This window comes from Cydia pomonella, chromosome 19 (assembly GCF_033807575.1).
Source record: "Cydia pomonella isolate Wapato2018A chromosome 19, ilCydPomo1, whole genome shotgun sequence".
In the NCBI taxonomy this organism is placed as follows: domain Eukaryota; kingdom Metazoa; phylum Arthropoda; class Insecta; order Lepidoptera; family Tortricidae; genus Cydia; species Cydia pomonella.
In genome coordinates, this window is record NC_084721.1 from 4,160,118 (window position 1) to 4,176,832 (window position 16,715).

The 16,715-nt window shown below is 37.3% G+C and overlaps 1 protein-coding gene across 2 annotated transcripts in view; it reads right to left on the reverse strand.

The window, feature by feature from the left end:
- LOC133528575 (ecdysteroid-phosphate phosphatase) overlaps window positions 1-16,715 on the reverse strand; it is a 29,257-nt gene that overhangs the window by 8,294 nt on the left and 4,248 nt on the right. For both annotated transcript variants that reach the window (XM_061866008.1, XM_061866010.1), the window contains 5 exons: window positions 14,898-15,036; window positions 3,845-3,940; window positions 1,919-2,098; window positions 1,530-1,591; window positions 903-1,042 (listed from right to left, as the gene is read on the reverse strand). In XM_061866008.1, the coding sequence (XP_061721992.1) occupies window positions 903-1,042; window positions 1,530-1,591; window positions 1,919-2,098; window positions 3,845-3,940; window positions 14,898-15,036 (617 nt within the window). The remainder of the gene's footprint in view (window positions 1-902; window positions 1,043-1,529; window positions 1,592-1,918; window positions 2,099-3,844; window positions 3,941-14,897; window positions 15,037-16,715) is intronic.

Sequence of the window (16,715 nt, forward strand, 5' to 3'; positions counted from 1 at the left end):
ATATTAAGGAAAAAGTGACGAAGCACTCCAGTGCTGAGGGCTGGATAATTTATATACACCGTGGGCTAATTAAACCTGACAATTTTTTACCACGCTGAGGTCACAAGGAGCAAAAAAATGTTATATAAGATTTGGCCAAATTCTGCACGTGACACGTTATTTATTTTTACACCTTGGTGAAAAAAAAAAACATTACAACGAGTAAGTAAAGTTTTTTATTATTTACAGATAAAAATTGCGAGTTTACTTTAAATTTTTAATGTCTGTAGTTTGTATGTCTTAACCAAATCACATAGTGGCACCGTCACAGCTAAAAAGGCGTTTTTCACTAAGTTATAACAGAAACAAATTTTCACAAAAATTGTCATCATCTATAAAACAAGGTCGATTTCAGGAAACTTTGTATGACATTTTAGTCTCTAAATGCGGTCAAGAATACACCTTTCAAATCTGTAGGGTTTAATTGGCCCACGGTGTATATTTGATAAAAATAATTTGATTTGTTCCCAAAGTTGTGTATCACTATCCCAAACATTTTTTGATAATACTTCGCACCAATTTGAAACTGGAATTAATACTCGAGAATAAATATATAAAAGCGTGTATTACTGTGACTTATTTAGAAAAAATGGAACATAGACAATTAGACATTCCGTTTATTTCTTTATATCGTCAGGTGACAAGCAAAACTCACTAATTACGACCATACGTTCATAGCCATAATTAACCATATCACTACTATAATTATGTTGATTTTTGTTTAATATTTTTTTAGTAATAAGTCAGTTTTGCTTGTCACCTGACGATATTATGAATTTACTTTTATGTTATAGTGATAACCTTAGCAGGCTGAGAGACTGAAAAGGTTTGCAGGAAAACAAATATCCATGTAGTACTCTCACCGTTCGCCTAGTGTGAGCGGCATGTTGAGGTCTTTGCGCACGTAGTTGCCGGCCTCGTCGAAGCAAAACGGCACCCATGAGCCGTATGTCAGGTCCACGCGCTCGCCGTGACGCATCGCGAAGAACCAGCGCCGGTCTGGCTGCAACAACCATTACATATTATATGTAGGGCCCCGAATTTTGGGTGCGGCTTTTGACAAGTTTTAGAGAGAGATAGACCGCGAGCATAGACAGATTTCCATGTTCCCGGGCGAAAACTCGTATAGTGGTTAACGGCTATGTATGATGAACTCGTGGACGCCAGCTGCCGCTCCGTTGGTGGGTTGAGGAATGGCAGCCATCAAAACACGTAAATAAAATTGTCATCGCCTCCCGTTTGATACCTTGTCAAATGATAGTTCAGATGCTAAAAATAATGTACCATTGTACTAGAGTGTAAACAGATAAAAGTATCCTGTATGTAGCACCCAATCTTCCTAACCTTTTCTTAGTTTTTACCCTGTATATAATTTATTGGGGAAATTCTTAAGATGCTTTAGCACGTAATTCAAAATTATTTTAGGCAATCAATACAAGCAAATATTTTAGATACCAATTAAATAGCTGTTAAAGCGAACTTAAACATACCTTTGCTTTTGCTTCTCCATCACCAGTTCCATGTGTATTTGATTTCCAGTCGATACTAGTGCCTGAAAAAAAATTTGTATTATAATTTGTTATTAGGAAGACAAATACGTCTTTATCAGTCAGATACATTTACATAAATTTGTGGGTCACACTAGACTAAGCCTGTCCCGTGACTCCACGTTTGCGCATTCTGTTAGATGCGAATTTTACATATGTTTTACCTAAACTTTATATATATTAATACATTTAACACAAACTTAATATTGAGTACAATTACCTAATTAACAAATTCGCTTATAAATATGAAAATAAGATGTCAACCTTTCTTAGGTTTAAAATTAATTAAAATATGGAATAACTATAAAAACAGCACAATAACAACCACTTACCCTGCGTAATGTTTATAATACTATCGCTCTTCTGTTCAGTCATGACCACGTCCCAGTACTTCTGCCACTCCTTGTAAACCTCCTCTGATTTCTCGTGTCCTAGTTGCGTCGCGTCCTCGTGGGGGTATCCAGCCATCTCCCCGTCCGTGTTCGAGTCTGATTCGGACTTGCAATCCGAGCCTGCATCAATTTTAGGGGCAATATGATCGGAAAAGTACCATACCAACGGCTTCCAGGCTAATTGGAGGATTCCTTTACAGCATTAACCAAGACCCTCCTAAATTAATAAATGCTCACTCTATCTTCATTGTGGACTCAAGTTTGTTAGTCCGAGATGCTGACGAACAAATAAGATGGGATGCTGACGACATAGTCAATGTCAATTAATAAATTAAGATTTTTATTAATTATAACATATAAATGGAGTTTTTAATTATTATATATAAATTGAACTATTTTATTGTTTAATTTAACCAATTACTTACCTACTTTAAGACGTAGTTAAAATGGAAAAATATTTTTAATCATTTATAAATTTCTTAATATTTTTAAAAATTAGTTTAAATTTAAATGTTGAACTACCATAATAATTGATTTAGTAGATATTTAATTTTAATTAAATACATTGCTATATACCCTAACAAGGTTCATGTGAAATAAACACTAGCCGTAAAATGCTCTTTTTAAGACATCATTATAAATGCAATAAATGAAATATGAATAGTCAACTATAATTCCTGTTGCATCGTCAGGCATGCGGGATACTTTAAGACGTAGTTAAAATGGAAAAATATTTTTAATCATTTATAAATTCCTTAATATTTTTAAAAAATAGTTTAAATTTAAATGTTGAACTACCATAATAATTGATTTAGTAGATATTTAATTTTAATTAAATACATTGCTATATACCCTAACAAGGTTCATGTGAAATAAACACTAGCCGTAAAATGCTCTTTGTAAGACATCATTATAAATGCAATAAATGAAATATGAATAGTCAACTATAATTCCTGTTGCATCGTCAGGCATGCGGGATTGCAAATACCGCGGGAACCTGCGCTCGTAATCCCGTAACGAGCGGGGCTGAAAAAAGGCGCGGGATCCCGGAATACCGAGATCTCGGAAAACGGGATTGGAAGCCCTGTCATTCATCGTTCAGTAGATCGGTACTAAATTGATTTGAGCAAAGCAAGGGGAAATTGCGCAAATAGGTATGCTCGTATTATATCACGTAGGCAATATTTTATGATTAGCTAGAATTACGATGTCAATTAAATCAGTGTGATAATATTAATTAGTTATAGCAAAGTAAACACCTATCCATGAGACTTACTGTTTGTAAACAAACGAGATCATACATGTTACCTAAATAATAAACAATAAATAGTAAACACAACACGACACACGTGTTTCTCATATCGGCAAGGAAGCGCAACAATCAAAGGTTTATCTTCTGTACTAATATTGCTTAATCCGATGTGTATCGTGTTAATGCAAGCAATTGTTATATCACGAAACGATAATATTGTTAACAGCAGGCAAAACATTGCAAAGATAAGTGCTAATTGTCATTTAATTTACATATGGTAACTGACACACACTTAACTGACAGAAAACCATGATTCATAAAAATATCGGTCCGTTTTGTAAAATCATTAGTATCCTAAACATAAACATACATATTTTAGGTACATATATTTACTCGAATGAATGTACTAACAACAACAGACTTAAAACGTGTAGTTACACTATCACCATAGAACTCAATATTAAGTAGCTTACCTTTTTTAAAACAAAATAACTGAGGAACTATACGTCTGGTTTAAAAAAAGCAAGTGAAATAAAGCCCGGGTAATTCAATGCACAGTTTTAAAACCTTGCATTAATCTTTTACATTTAAGAATATAACAATATTTTCCTTACCACTGTTGTTCCCAAGCGATATCGCGCGGTGTAGCGTCCACGCGTCCGACTCCGCCGTGCGCCGCGTGAACACAGCCGGCAAGTAGCCGCTCACGCCTGAAAACAGACGTAACTACACATCTAGCACATGCGAATAACAACCCTGGTGAATGGAGATAAAGATAACAAATGCTTGTAACAAGCGCACTAAAAAATTTAGAATAGATTGAAAAGGCCTCGTAATGCCCAATGTGCATTACAATGTACCTACACTCAGTTTTAATCTAATAACAAGAACCTTTCTTAAACGGAATCAAGTAGCATTTCTTTTGTTTCAATGGTTTTCAAACAAACAAAATTCACCCCAATTTACTAATAAAACAAGGTTCAAATTTAAAAATAGGTACATTTTGTATGCCCATGCCATATGAGGTTATAAATCACAATCAAATAACGATCTGATTAAATGGATATAAAGTTTAAATACGCTTTTTTCAGGACAGCTCTAGTTAAAATAATATCTGAAACACTTGACAATTAAAGAACAACTTTAATTAAAGAAACATAGATCTAATTACGCTTGTTACATTGATCTGGCAAAGCAAACTAATCATGACTCATTTCCTAAGAAATAAGCTTGGAATTTGCTTAGAAGTGATGCGGTAAACAACTTCTTACGTTACTAGAAAAAACACTAAGCTTTACAGTTAACGCTGATGTGACTTCCTCTTTGATTACAATAGCATATTGCTAGTCAAACAAATTAAGACTTAATTGTTTAGTGTTAAGGTTGAATCGCGGTTGGCACAGAAAACGAATGACTAGCAAATAGTTGGGATCGAATGGGCCGTAGCCAATTCAAGACGACACGATTATCATTATTATGATCTACTGGATCCAGTGATGCCGTGGAATGATTTACCGTACTAAGAACAACACTCTTTAATTAATTCGTTTTTTTTGCATTAGAAAGAAGGTAAGCGAAGACGTGTTTTTTATTAAAAACACTTTTGAAAAATAAGTCACAGCAAACATGTAACAATTATAATTATATACGATTTTTTTTTTTTTTTTTGCTTAAATCAATCTCTTTTTTTTCTCAATTTTGTTCATATTTTATTAGCTAACTGTTCTTTTTCATGCATGTTGTGTCTGGTATTTTAAGGTGCACACAAGTTTTTGTTAGAAAATGTATATTTTTTATGATTTACTAGTTGTGATACCCAGTTTATAGACCTTTAATAAAAAAAAAATTACATTCTTTTGCTTTCATAAGTAATTAAACTATTTTTTTTTAAGTCGGACTCGCCCCCCGGACGTTCTGTACTTTTTAGGGTTCCGTACCCAAAGGGTAAAACGGGACCCCATTAATAAGACTCCGCTGTTCGTCCGTCCGTCTGTTAATCTGTCACCAGGCTGTATCTCATGAACCGTAAAAGTACGGAACCCTCGGTGGGCGAGTCCGACTCGCACTTGTCCGGTTTTTTAGTATTTGTTGTTATAGCGGCAACAGAAATACATCATCTGTGAAAATTTCAACTGATAGCTAGATCACAGTTCATAATATACAGCCTGGTGACAGACGGACAGCGGAGTCTTAGTAATACGGACCCGTTTTACCCTTCAGGTACGGAACCCCAAAAAACTGCCTTGTTTCCCTTTTAATGCTAAAAAAACGAACTATAATAACTAGGGAACAAAACAGATTATTTCTATTGAATATTGTGTGTCAAGTTTTTTATTCTTCGCAGTCGGTGGTACCGTCAACTTCCCCAACATAGTCTCCCATGCCCAACATGATTCTTAAAAAAAAACAGTTGTCTATATCTAATTTCTAATAATGGAAGAATCGTGACTAGGATTGCCATCCATCCGGGTTTCCCCGGATTTGTCCTAGTTTTGTGGGCGTCCGGGGAGGGACTTCATTCGTAGGGTGCACTCCGGGTTTAAAAATTTAAAGTCTTAGGCCGCCCGCGACACACGCACAACCTGCTTAAAAAAACCTGTTGACATGTCCGGGTTCTGGACTCCAAAATCCGGGGTTTTCACGCGTCTTGTCCTGGTTTCCAAATTTTAGAGATGGCAACCCTAATCGTGACCATCATTAGGAATTAGGCAAAGACAACTGCGCCAGTTCGAGTAACCCAAACTGTAACATTAGGTACATAAAAATGACAAAAAAACTGCCAATACAAACAATAACTATTTAAGACTAAAATATAAGTTACCTTTTAAAATCACAAAATTTTCCAACAAAACACACTAAAATAAATACTGTTAGACTGCACACTTGACTGGGACTTAAGACTCGAGTGGAGACGGAATCACTTACTATTTCTTATAAACCATAGCAATCAACCTGACGCGGTGAGTAACCTGATAACGTTACACAAAAGCCGATTTTACACTATGGTACTTCAACTACGAAAATACACTACTTGTACAAATTCGGAAAAGAAGCAGATTATTGAAGTCAATGGAACCGAATTAAAATATAGTTTTTTTGTATTTGTATGTGGTTTTGTACAGTCCGCAGCAAAAAAGTAGCTATGGTAAGGTGTGTTAAATAAAGTGACTTGCGCACACTCGTATTCTTTTGACAATAAAGTTCCTTCATTTTACTCATACTTTAACTTTTATTTGGAGTTTCCATAGGAGGAAATAAAAATATTGGAAAAAATAAAAATGTGTTTTTTTTTTCTACTTTTCGATTCGAAATTACAAAATAACCGTAAATGCCAAGTACATCATATGTTAGGCGGATTTGTAGGAAATTTCAAGGAGTACTGTTATGTATTAATCATGCGCCCCTCCCCTTGATCGTCATCAACTTCTCCACGTTCTACTAATATGCTACTACTGGGACAGTTTTGCTCCTAAGTGTATACCGATTAGTGTAGCAATGGCTTTATACTGATAAAAACCCATGCGTCTGTTGTGACACAGCGCGGCTTTCAACTTGGCCTTGAGAGCTCCAATACTCTAATTCGGCGGTGTAACATTCTGTAATGCCTACCATAATGAAAAAGTGGTTCTCGAGATATTTAGCGATGTTACAGACAGACGGACAGAACCCTAAAAATGAGCTGTGGTCGATTCGAACCCACATCATTGGATTGCCCCGCTCCAACGTGCTAATTCCACCTGTTCGTTCGTCATTCACAGCGAATCTTGTCGTTAAAATCACATCTGTAATTTGATTGAAAATAATGTTAAGAACCTTAATCAATATATACTATTTATACAATACTGTATATACAATTTATAAATTGTAATGTGGTATTTATTTATAAGGGAGCACCACGCTGCGCGTAAGAACTCGCATTGCTGACGTCGACGAGAAGACTGCTAGGCTCAAATGCAACTGGGCCGGTTACGTCCGCATGCATCCACACAGATGGGGTAGTGTAGCTACCAAGTGGATGCCAGTAGGGCGCGGACGCGGCAGGCCCAGACGGAGATGGCGGGACCTAGACATCTTTCTCAACGACTGGCCGGATGAGGCACTAAAATCGGGGGTTTTGGAAGACTAGGGGAGAGGCCTTTGCCCAGTGGGATACCGTAATAGGCTAGTACAAAACAAGCAGTATGATCTCAACGCTTCAAAGCATGATGTAGTAATATGGCATGGCTTAATATTGATAAAAACCCGCACGTGAGATGTCACGATCGCGACACGATACGGTCTTCCACTTGGCATTGATAGATTATTGTATTGAGTAGGAATAGGTCTAGAGATAAACTAAGGTGACTTTTAGGTCTACTAAGGTGACAGTGCGGCTGGCTGCGGAGCCTGTTTAAAATGCAATTTTCCGCCTTAGTTTAAATTCATACAACAGCTAGAAAAAAAATACGATCCAAAAAGCCCTTTCTCCAAAAAACATCATAAGGTTTAAGTCGCTATAGTAAATACTACATACTGACGTTAGTAAAAGTGCATTATGAGTCTGATGAGTAGGCTTGTGTAGTACACGCAATTCCCTCCACCTTACTAGTCCGAACTATTCCCTAATGATTCTGCTCTTAGTACATTTTAGTACACTATACGGGAAACGGTACGGGAGCAAAGGGTGACATTGACAGCAAAGGGATCCGAGTGATCCGGCCGAACTTACGCCGAGCGCGTGCGATAACGACCGAACGGCTCTCGGCTAATATGAGCGAGACAGCACATAGTCGTCACTCCGTTGCAACTCACGGGAGTAAGCGAGACAACAAATTTTGAATTGTACTACTTTACAAAACGTCTGCAAAAACAGTTCCGTTACATTATTATGCTAAGTTTGTCTCGGTGTACTACTTTACTAATACTAAAAGACCATTGTACTAGTTAGGAGCGATCTTTCAGTGAATGAGCACGCATAACTCTACTGATGAGTAGGGACTAGTAAATTTAATAATAGGAAAAACTTCAAACACGGTGACAAAATATGTGCAGGTTAAGTAAAGACACTCAGCACGGAGAATTTAGTACATTGACCCACCATTTCCCATATCTATCGCCCGCGTGTAATTATATTGCTGCCCCGCCCATCATGCCGGCGCTCAATGCCACTGTGCAAGCGGAACAGCAATATAATGCGCGTGCGATAGAAGGTCAGTGTACTAAATTCTTCGTGCTTTATTTTACCGCGCTTACTGTTTGCATTGTGTCTATGAAAGACAGACAAAGTCACAGTATCGGACAACGGCTTTATTTACAATGTGAAGCCCTTTTACAAAATGAGAAAATAAAAACGAATGTTCAATCGTATGCCAATGGCTTAAGGTTCAATATTACATATCATATCAAACAGCCATTTTATTCAGAAATTTGACAAATATAAATTATTGTATACGCGAAACTAAAATTAAAACTGCGCAAGACTAAAATTAAATCTGCGCAAGGAACATTTTGCGAGTCTCCCTGGTGCCCAACCCATTAGGGCGCGAGTCCACTCGGGCCGAGACGCCGTAGGCGGTGTCCCCTGTCGCCTAACGCCGCCCCTGTTTTTCAGCAACGGAACCCTAGAAACATTGTCATGAGTCATGATCACGGCATGATCATGATCAGCTACATCGCTGCCCAAGCGCCGTGATATCACTTTCTAGGAGTTGTTGTTCACGGTGCGTCAGAGTATTTTGAGCAGGTGTAGTTCATGATCATGCCGTGATCACGACTCGTGAGTTCATGACAAAGTTTTTAGGGTTCCGTGACAGAAATGGCATAAATGGAACCCTTACCAGTGTCGCCATGTCCGTCCGCAGCTTTGCTCGGTGGCCGTTAGTATTAGAAAGCTGTAATTTGGCATGGATATATAAATCAATCACGCCAACAAATCGGCCCTACACCCTACAGTGTGGGTTTAAGGGTTCCTGGTTGACTACGGAACCCTAAAAACTGTTGCCATCTTGAATTTCTTCCGTTTTTGTACTGATTATGATGAAAATTAATATTTAAAGTGCGAAAGTTCCCTCCGAAGTCAAAATTGAAAAAAACGGACCGCCATCTTGAGATTTTTCACTTTTGTCCCGATCATAGTCACTTAATTGCGTGGTTTTGGAAGAATCGCAAGTTCTCAGTTAGGGGCGATGTTTTTATGTTTATTTACGAATGGTCTATTTAATCCGTTATAATGTTTTTTATAGTATAATTTAATGTCTTAGATATAGGTATAGTGGTGTCAAGTAAACGTGTTGGTGTTACACTGTAAGTTTATATTGTAATGAAATGAAATTACCCCCCCCCCCCCCCTCTAAATTTTAAAAACTTTTATCTCTTTTAATTTGTTAACTTTAAAAATGTAAATGTTTTTTTTATCAAAACTATTTCTGTTCTCATTAAAAGCACGTAAGTGCCGGGAAAATAGAAATAGGATAATGGACCATTTCGCTGGTTATATCGTATGAAAGAACTTTCCATTATGGGTGGCCCGACTCGCACTGGGCCGTTTTTTTTTCTTTCAAGTTAACATCAATATAGACTTTACCACTGTAAAGTTCAAATGTATACTTCTTAAGACAATGGACTCGTACTAATTAATCATCCATTGTATATATTCAAGACATTAAATACCGTATGCAACATGCATTGATGTTGATAAGATAACGAAGCAAACCTAGTAGGGGTTAAATATAAATGTTTAAAACACACTGGCGTTTCCCTCCATTTTAGACCGAGCGTACGCGAAGGTCTACGTTTTTGCTTTGGCAAAAATGCTTCCGTATGTCCAGATATTTTCCTCTACAGCTCGTAATGTCCAACCGATTCTCATGAAATTTTGTGAGAAAGTTAGATCAATGATTAATTTTTTTTTTCAGTGTCATTTCAGTTTTTGGAAATGTTTAAGATAGCAGAGCATACATTTGTCCAGTTCAAAGCTATCCTCGTGAGGACACAGAGCTACAGTCGACTCTCGTTAATTCGAAATTCGAAGGACTTATAAAATATTACGAATTATCGAGAGTTTGAAATATCAAAAGTAGTAATTTTTCAATTTTTTTTACTATATCAAAAGATTAGAGTTACATACATGTGCATATATAAGTAATGTGAATTAATTATTAGTCTTTCGCTAGAAGTCTGTAATATTAGTTTGCTTCAAAGCACATTGCTGAAACTGATAAATAACTTGTTTTATCAGAAATAGTGCCTGAAATGCTTTTTCATCACAAATTAGTACGGAAGTGTGTTTCAAACTAATCATTACAACTGCATTACAATAACAAATGCCCGTGCAACGTACTTACCTCTGCAATCTGATAACTTTAAATTGTAGAGTATTTGACGCCTATGAGTTCGAATTAACGCGTTGTTTTGTTACGTTGCGATAATTGTTTTGTTCGAATTACCAAATGCTTAAAATGTATTGATTTCAATCGAAATATTAAGAGATGTTCTAGGGAACTTCTGATAACTTCGAATTATAGAGAGCTTTGAATTATCGATGGTTTGAATTAGCGAGACTAGTTTATACCCGTTAAATTGTGTATCGATTTTTTTTACAGCAAAATAAGCAATATCTCCCTTTTTCGATTCGTGACCAATAGTCATTGGTGTTTGCAGTTCCCTCATTGACATATATCTAAGGACAGGCCTTACGGGCAATAAGAGGCCAGTACAGCGGTGTCCCGCACAAGAATTCGCGCCAATCGATACGGAGCGCCTACTTTATGTATTAACATATTACTTTGATGAAACTACGTAAATCAATTAATTTTAAGAAATCAGTCAAGCTGCTGCTTCTGCTTCTCATTTTACCACTGAATATTAGATTTTTATTAATTTCAGATCGTAAAAATATATGACAAATATTAGTCCCTATTAAGACAGTGTTATATTTACAAATTTTCTCGCAGGAGTAACTGATGGTGATGACTGTACACGGTTGTAGACCGAGACTAAAATAGCGTGCTATCTCCGCTAGTGCAGAAAACCCGACCCTGACGTGCTGTTTTATTGTACGGTTTGTTTGGTTTGCAATTAGATGGAGTTAGAACCTTCATCCTTGTGCATTGTTCTAGCGATCCTATCGCTACTGAAGTATTTGCGCTAACATATATATTGTATAGTCTTTACAGTGTTATATCCGGACGCTGCCTTTTATCGAGAGAAGTACATTAATCAAGAGAATTCTTCTTATGTAAATTTAGTCTTAATTTTATAATTTGTCAAACTAAGTGTAGAATAATTTCGCCCTGTATTTTTTTTTCTTTAATGCATGCGGTGGTCTTCTATGCATGATATAGTTATTGTTGAAGGTCCAAATAAAAAAAAATACATACACTGTTTTTTTTAAACTCCGTTAATTTTAAGGATGCATTCCTCAGCTTAAATTAAGTTCGCAAAGACACCTGTATTCTAACACCATTTTGAAGATAGTCAATGATTTACTTTTATCTATTAACCCTTACGAGCGTGTACTGTGTTAAGAGCTCAACGAGGGGGGGTTAGGGTCGGCAACGCGCATGTAACTGCAGGCGTACATAGGCTACGGAGTCTGCTTACCATCAGGTCGGCCTTGTTTGCCACTGACGTAGTATAGAAAAAAAAGTACGAGTTCATACATTTGCTACTAAACGTAAATACAATCTCGGGCTAACGATATGTCATAGTTTTCAATTCTTTAGTTGAGTTAAATATAATGTCATTGTTAAAATACGCTATAAGCAGCATTTAATTTTTTTTACCAAAAAAAAAATCAACATTAACTATAACATATACTCCACATAACATAACTCCCATTCAGTTTCCTTAAATGTACTTAGTAAAACGAGAACTTAACGAAGTTTAATATAAACAACGTGTATACTGTACGATAGTAAAGATAAGCCACTTAAAAGTGAACTGCTTATCTTATCACCGCGAATGTAAATAATTACAAACAAATAACAACTACAAGGCTTCTAACATAAGTCTCAATTTACAAAAATAACTTTGGTAACCATAGTCAACAAACTCTTTGTTGTCACCGGCCGGCGTGTACAAGTTTGGACGCTATCCAAATAATTTACACCAAGGTTAGGAACATATGTCCTGACGTAACTTGTTGATACTATACAAAACGAAATGTATAGGTACGAAAAGAGATAACAACCAGAGTAAAACAACGGTCAAAGTACAATCGCACGAAAGCAAGTAGCTAAAAGTAAAGTACAATTTATAAATAGGTATATTTAAGAAAATAATACATAAACTAACCTTCCTTCAGTGCCAGTAACCGTACGCAATTTATGAATTTAGCCATAGTGACGTCACGATTCGATTATAAATAGTCCTACCAGCTTGTTTGTGAAATAAACCGCGAATGTGTGAGTGACGTTGACGGCGGCTTGGTGTTACCATCATATAAACCTTGCTGAATATTGGGGTAAAATCATGATTCTAAATTTGTCTTTACAAAACTTTGGCTGGACGTCCGTTACATTAACGAATTAAATTAAATGTTATAATAATGTTTCACAATACCTGCCAATTAATCACATTATTCACATCAACCGCCAGATATGTAATCTGAGTTAGAACGTGTATGGTTAGGGCACTTTTTATATTCTGAAGGAAGGCAAATACCAATGCAATCCGCCACATGCTTCGTCAACACACAAATGTAATCCACACAAGCATCGTCACAAACTTATTGTACATTAACACTAAAACAACTTATAAATTCCCACCTATAACGTCATAATCTAACGCCCATCCCCACTCTGCAACAAGCCCGGTCCAAAAGTTCCCATTATGCCGGCAGCATTCCCCCGTTGTATGGCGATGGAAACCTGTAGACCAGCCAAGACCCAGAGCGGGGATCATTACCCTCCCGTAAACGCCTTTTTAGGGTTCCGTAGTCAACTAGGAACCCTTATAGTTTCGCCATGTCCGTCTGTCTGTCTGTCTGTCTGTCTGTCCGAGGCTTTGCTCCGTGGTCGTTAGTGCTAGAAAGCTGAAATTTGGCATGGATATATAAATCAATAAAGCCGACAAAGTCGTACAATAAAATCTAAAAATTTAATTTTTTTTAGGGTACCTCCCCTACACGTAAAGTGGGGGTGAACATTTTTTTTGCTTCAACCCTACAGTGTGGGATATCGTTGGAAAGGTCTTTCAAAACTAATAGGGGTCTTCAACAAACATGTCTTGATAAAGTGAATATATTCGGAGATAATTGCTCCGAAAGAAAAAAAAATGTGTCCCCCCCCCTCTAACTTTTGAACCATAGGTCCAAAAAATATGAAAAAAATCTTGGAAGTAGAACTTAAGAAAGACATTAAATGAAAACTATAGCGGATATGATCAGTTTAGCTGTTTTTGAGTAATCGCAAAAAGTTTCCCCTTCATAGTAAAAAGACGTACACCCACAGTTCATCCCTTGGTTAACAATCTACCATACTTTAAGCTCCAGTTTAGCTTATTGTGACGGAAGAGTAACTACGGAACCCTACTCTGAGCATGGCCCGACATGCTCTTGGCCGGTTTATTATATTTATAGGTCACAGCCCCAAGGCCTCTATGGGTGGTAGTTACAAACAGCGAAAGGCAGATATATGGTCTGGATTATTTTACAGTATAGTGAGGTTTTCCCGAGGGGCTACAGTATGGGGTTCTTCGAAAAAGGAGTGTACAGGTTTTTAAAGGGTCGGCAACGCGCATGTAATACCTCTGGTGTTGCAGGCGTCCATAGGCTACGGTGACTGCTTACCATCAGGCGGGCCGTATGCTTGTTTGCCACAGACGTGGTATAAAAAAAATAGTGAGTTGCGTCACTTTATTATGCCGCATAATATCGACTGAAGAACTGAAAGACCCGCTGAAGGTCCAAAGGACAGGAGGTGTATTCCTATATTTCTAAGCTCTTGTACATGTTTTTTTGTATATACAAAATGCATCATAAATTAAACTTTTGAAAAGAAAAGTATTAGTTCATCCCACATACTACTAAGGTAACTATTCTTAAATTTTAAGGAGAAAAAATTAAAGTTTGTGTCGCGAGTCTGACTGGCACTTGGTCGGTTTATTTTTTTGCGATTAGATCATTTTATTGTTTTGAAGGAAGGAAAATACGAAATGAGAAGCAGAAGTTAGGCAAAATTCTTTTTTCTTTCAAAGTTCATAGTAGAATTCAACTCACTTCTCCTGCTAGAATTTTTCTTCCCAACATGTGACAAAGCCGTAGATTAGATTCGATAGATACGGTCAACAGACGGCAATGTTACCTAAATCAGAGTGTAGACAAGTTGACAAAACGGCTGACAAGCTGGGGAATATCGAAAGTTTAGGTTTTGACTGTTTGTTTCATAGTCAGTCTTGTATATTCGAACAACAGAGGGCAGCAACGAAATTTTGCGGATGCAAGCCATTGCTACATACCCTTCAGCCACGAGGTGCCAGGCACCCAGCCGTCCGGCAAGCTGTCAACCGCCTTCCCGATGTAGATCTACTCCGAGCATTGGTGCCAGCACGTCACTGTGTGTAACAGACGTACCCCTCAGCCACGAGGTGCCAGGCACTCAACTGTCTGGCGAGCTGTCGACCACCTTCTCGATGTAGAATGTACTCCGAGCACTGCTGCCAGCTCGTCTTTGTGTGTAACAGACGTACCCGTCAGCCACGAGGTGCCAGGCACCCAGCCGTCCGGCGAGCTGTCGAAAGCCTTCTCCTCGATGTAGATGTAGTCTCCGAGCACCAGTTCCAGCTCGTCACTCGCTAACGGCGAGTATCCCTGCGTCACTTTGTGCACCTGGTAAAAGAGACTAATATAAATACGATTTCTTTTATACTTATTCTCACGTCCTGAATAAAATAGAGATGATTGAGAGCAGTATTATTTTATTTTTTATTAAGGCTTTATGGTACAATGTGATTGAGCCTTCTCAACGTTGAGCAACGTAAATAGCTCTTTATAACATCTAAAATAACAAATTATTTAGTATGTATAAAATATTCGCGCACGAATGTCAGTTAACGGTATCTAATTCTTTATACAAGATTCAGTCGTCGATCATAAGGTGGATAAATATTGATCAGATAAAGTTGTACATGGTAACCTTATATGCCCCAGCCCCATTTAAAAGCAGTTTATATTTTGGAGATAAGACATCTGGCCCGTGAAAAGGGAGCGGGAAAGCATACGTAAGGCAGACCGTTCATACATCTGGTCGAGCGCAATGTATGAATGGCCTTGATTTTCCGCTCGCCGCCCTGCCGGTCGAGGGCGCCCGACAGTGTCCTTCGAGTCCAAAAGTGGCAAAAGTTTAGAGACAGATCAATTCGTTGTTTATCAATTGAAACAGTAGTAATGCACATTAAAAACGCGTTAGTACATTAATCAAAGCTATTATCTTTGTAATGCACTTAAATTCGATATCGGTTTTTTAGCTCGACGTTTAAGTGAACTTACATACGAGTACGTAACACTGATAAAAACCGTTGCAAGCCGCTGTAATAAGCATAATGTTTGAACAATTTTAACCCCACTACAGACTAAACAAAAAGTAAATATAAATAAAACCGGCCAAGAGCATGTCGGGCCACGCTCAGTGTAGGGTTCCGTAGTTACTCTTCCGTCACAATAAGCTAAACTGGAGCTTAAAGTATAGTAAATTGTTAACCAAGGGATGAAACGGTACCTTTCACCCGAATTAAACAAATAGGCAAATTTGCATAATCAGTACCTAATTAAAGTAAGTCTTTTTACTATGAAGGGAAAACTTTTTGCGATAACTCAAAAACAGCTAAACTGATCATGTCCGCTATAGTTTTCATTTAATGTCTTTCTTAAGCTCTACTTCCACGATTTTTTTCATATTTTTTGGACCTATGGTTCAAAGGTTAGAGGGGGGGACACATTTTTTAGGGTTCCGTAGCCAAATGGCAAAAAACGGAACCCTTATAGATTCGTCATGTCCGTCTGTCTGTCCGATTCTGTCACAGCCACTTTTTTCCGAAACTATAAAAGCTATACTGTTCAAACTTGGTAAGTAGATGTATTCTATGAACCGCATTATGATGTTCACACAAAAATAGAAAAAAAACAATAAATTTTGGGGGTTCCCCATACTTAGAACTGAAACTCAAAAAATCTTTTTTCATCAAACTCATACGTGTGGGGTATCTATGGATAGGTCTTTAAAAATGATATTGAGGTTTCTAATATCATTTTTTTCTAAACTGAAAAGTTTGCGCGAGAGACACTTCCAAAGTGGTAAAAAGTGTGTCCCCCCCCCCCGTAACTTCTAAAATAACAGAATGAAAAATCTAAAAAAAATATATGATATACATTGCCATGCAAACTTCCACCGAAAATTGGTTCGAACGAGATCTAGTAAGTAGTTTTTTTTTAATACGTCATAAAAATTTAAAAAAAAAATTTTTTTCATCAAACCCATACGTGTGGGGTATCTATGGATAGGTCTTCAA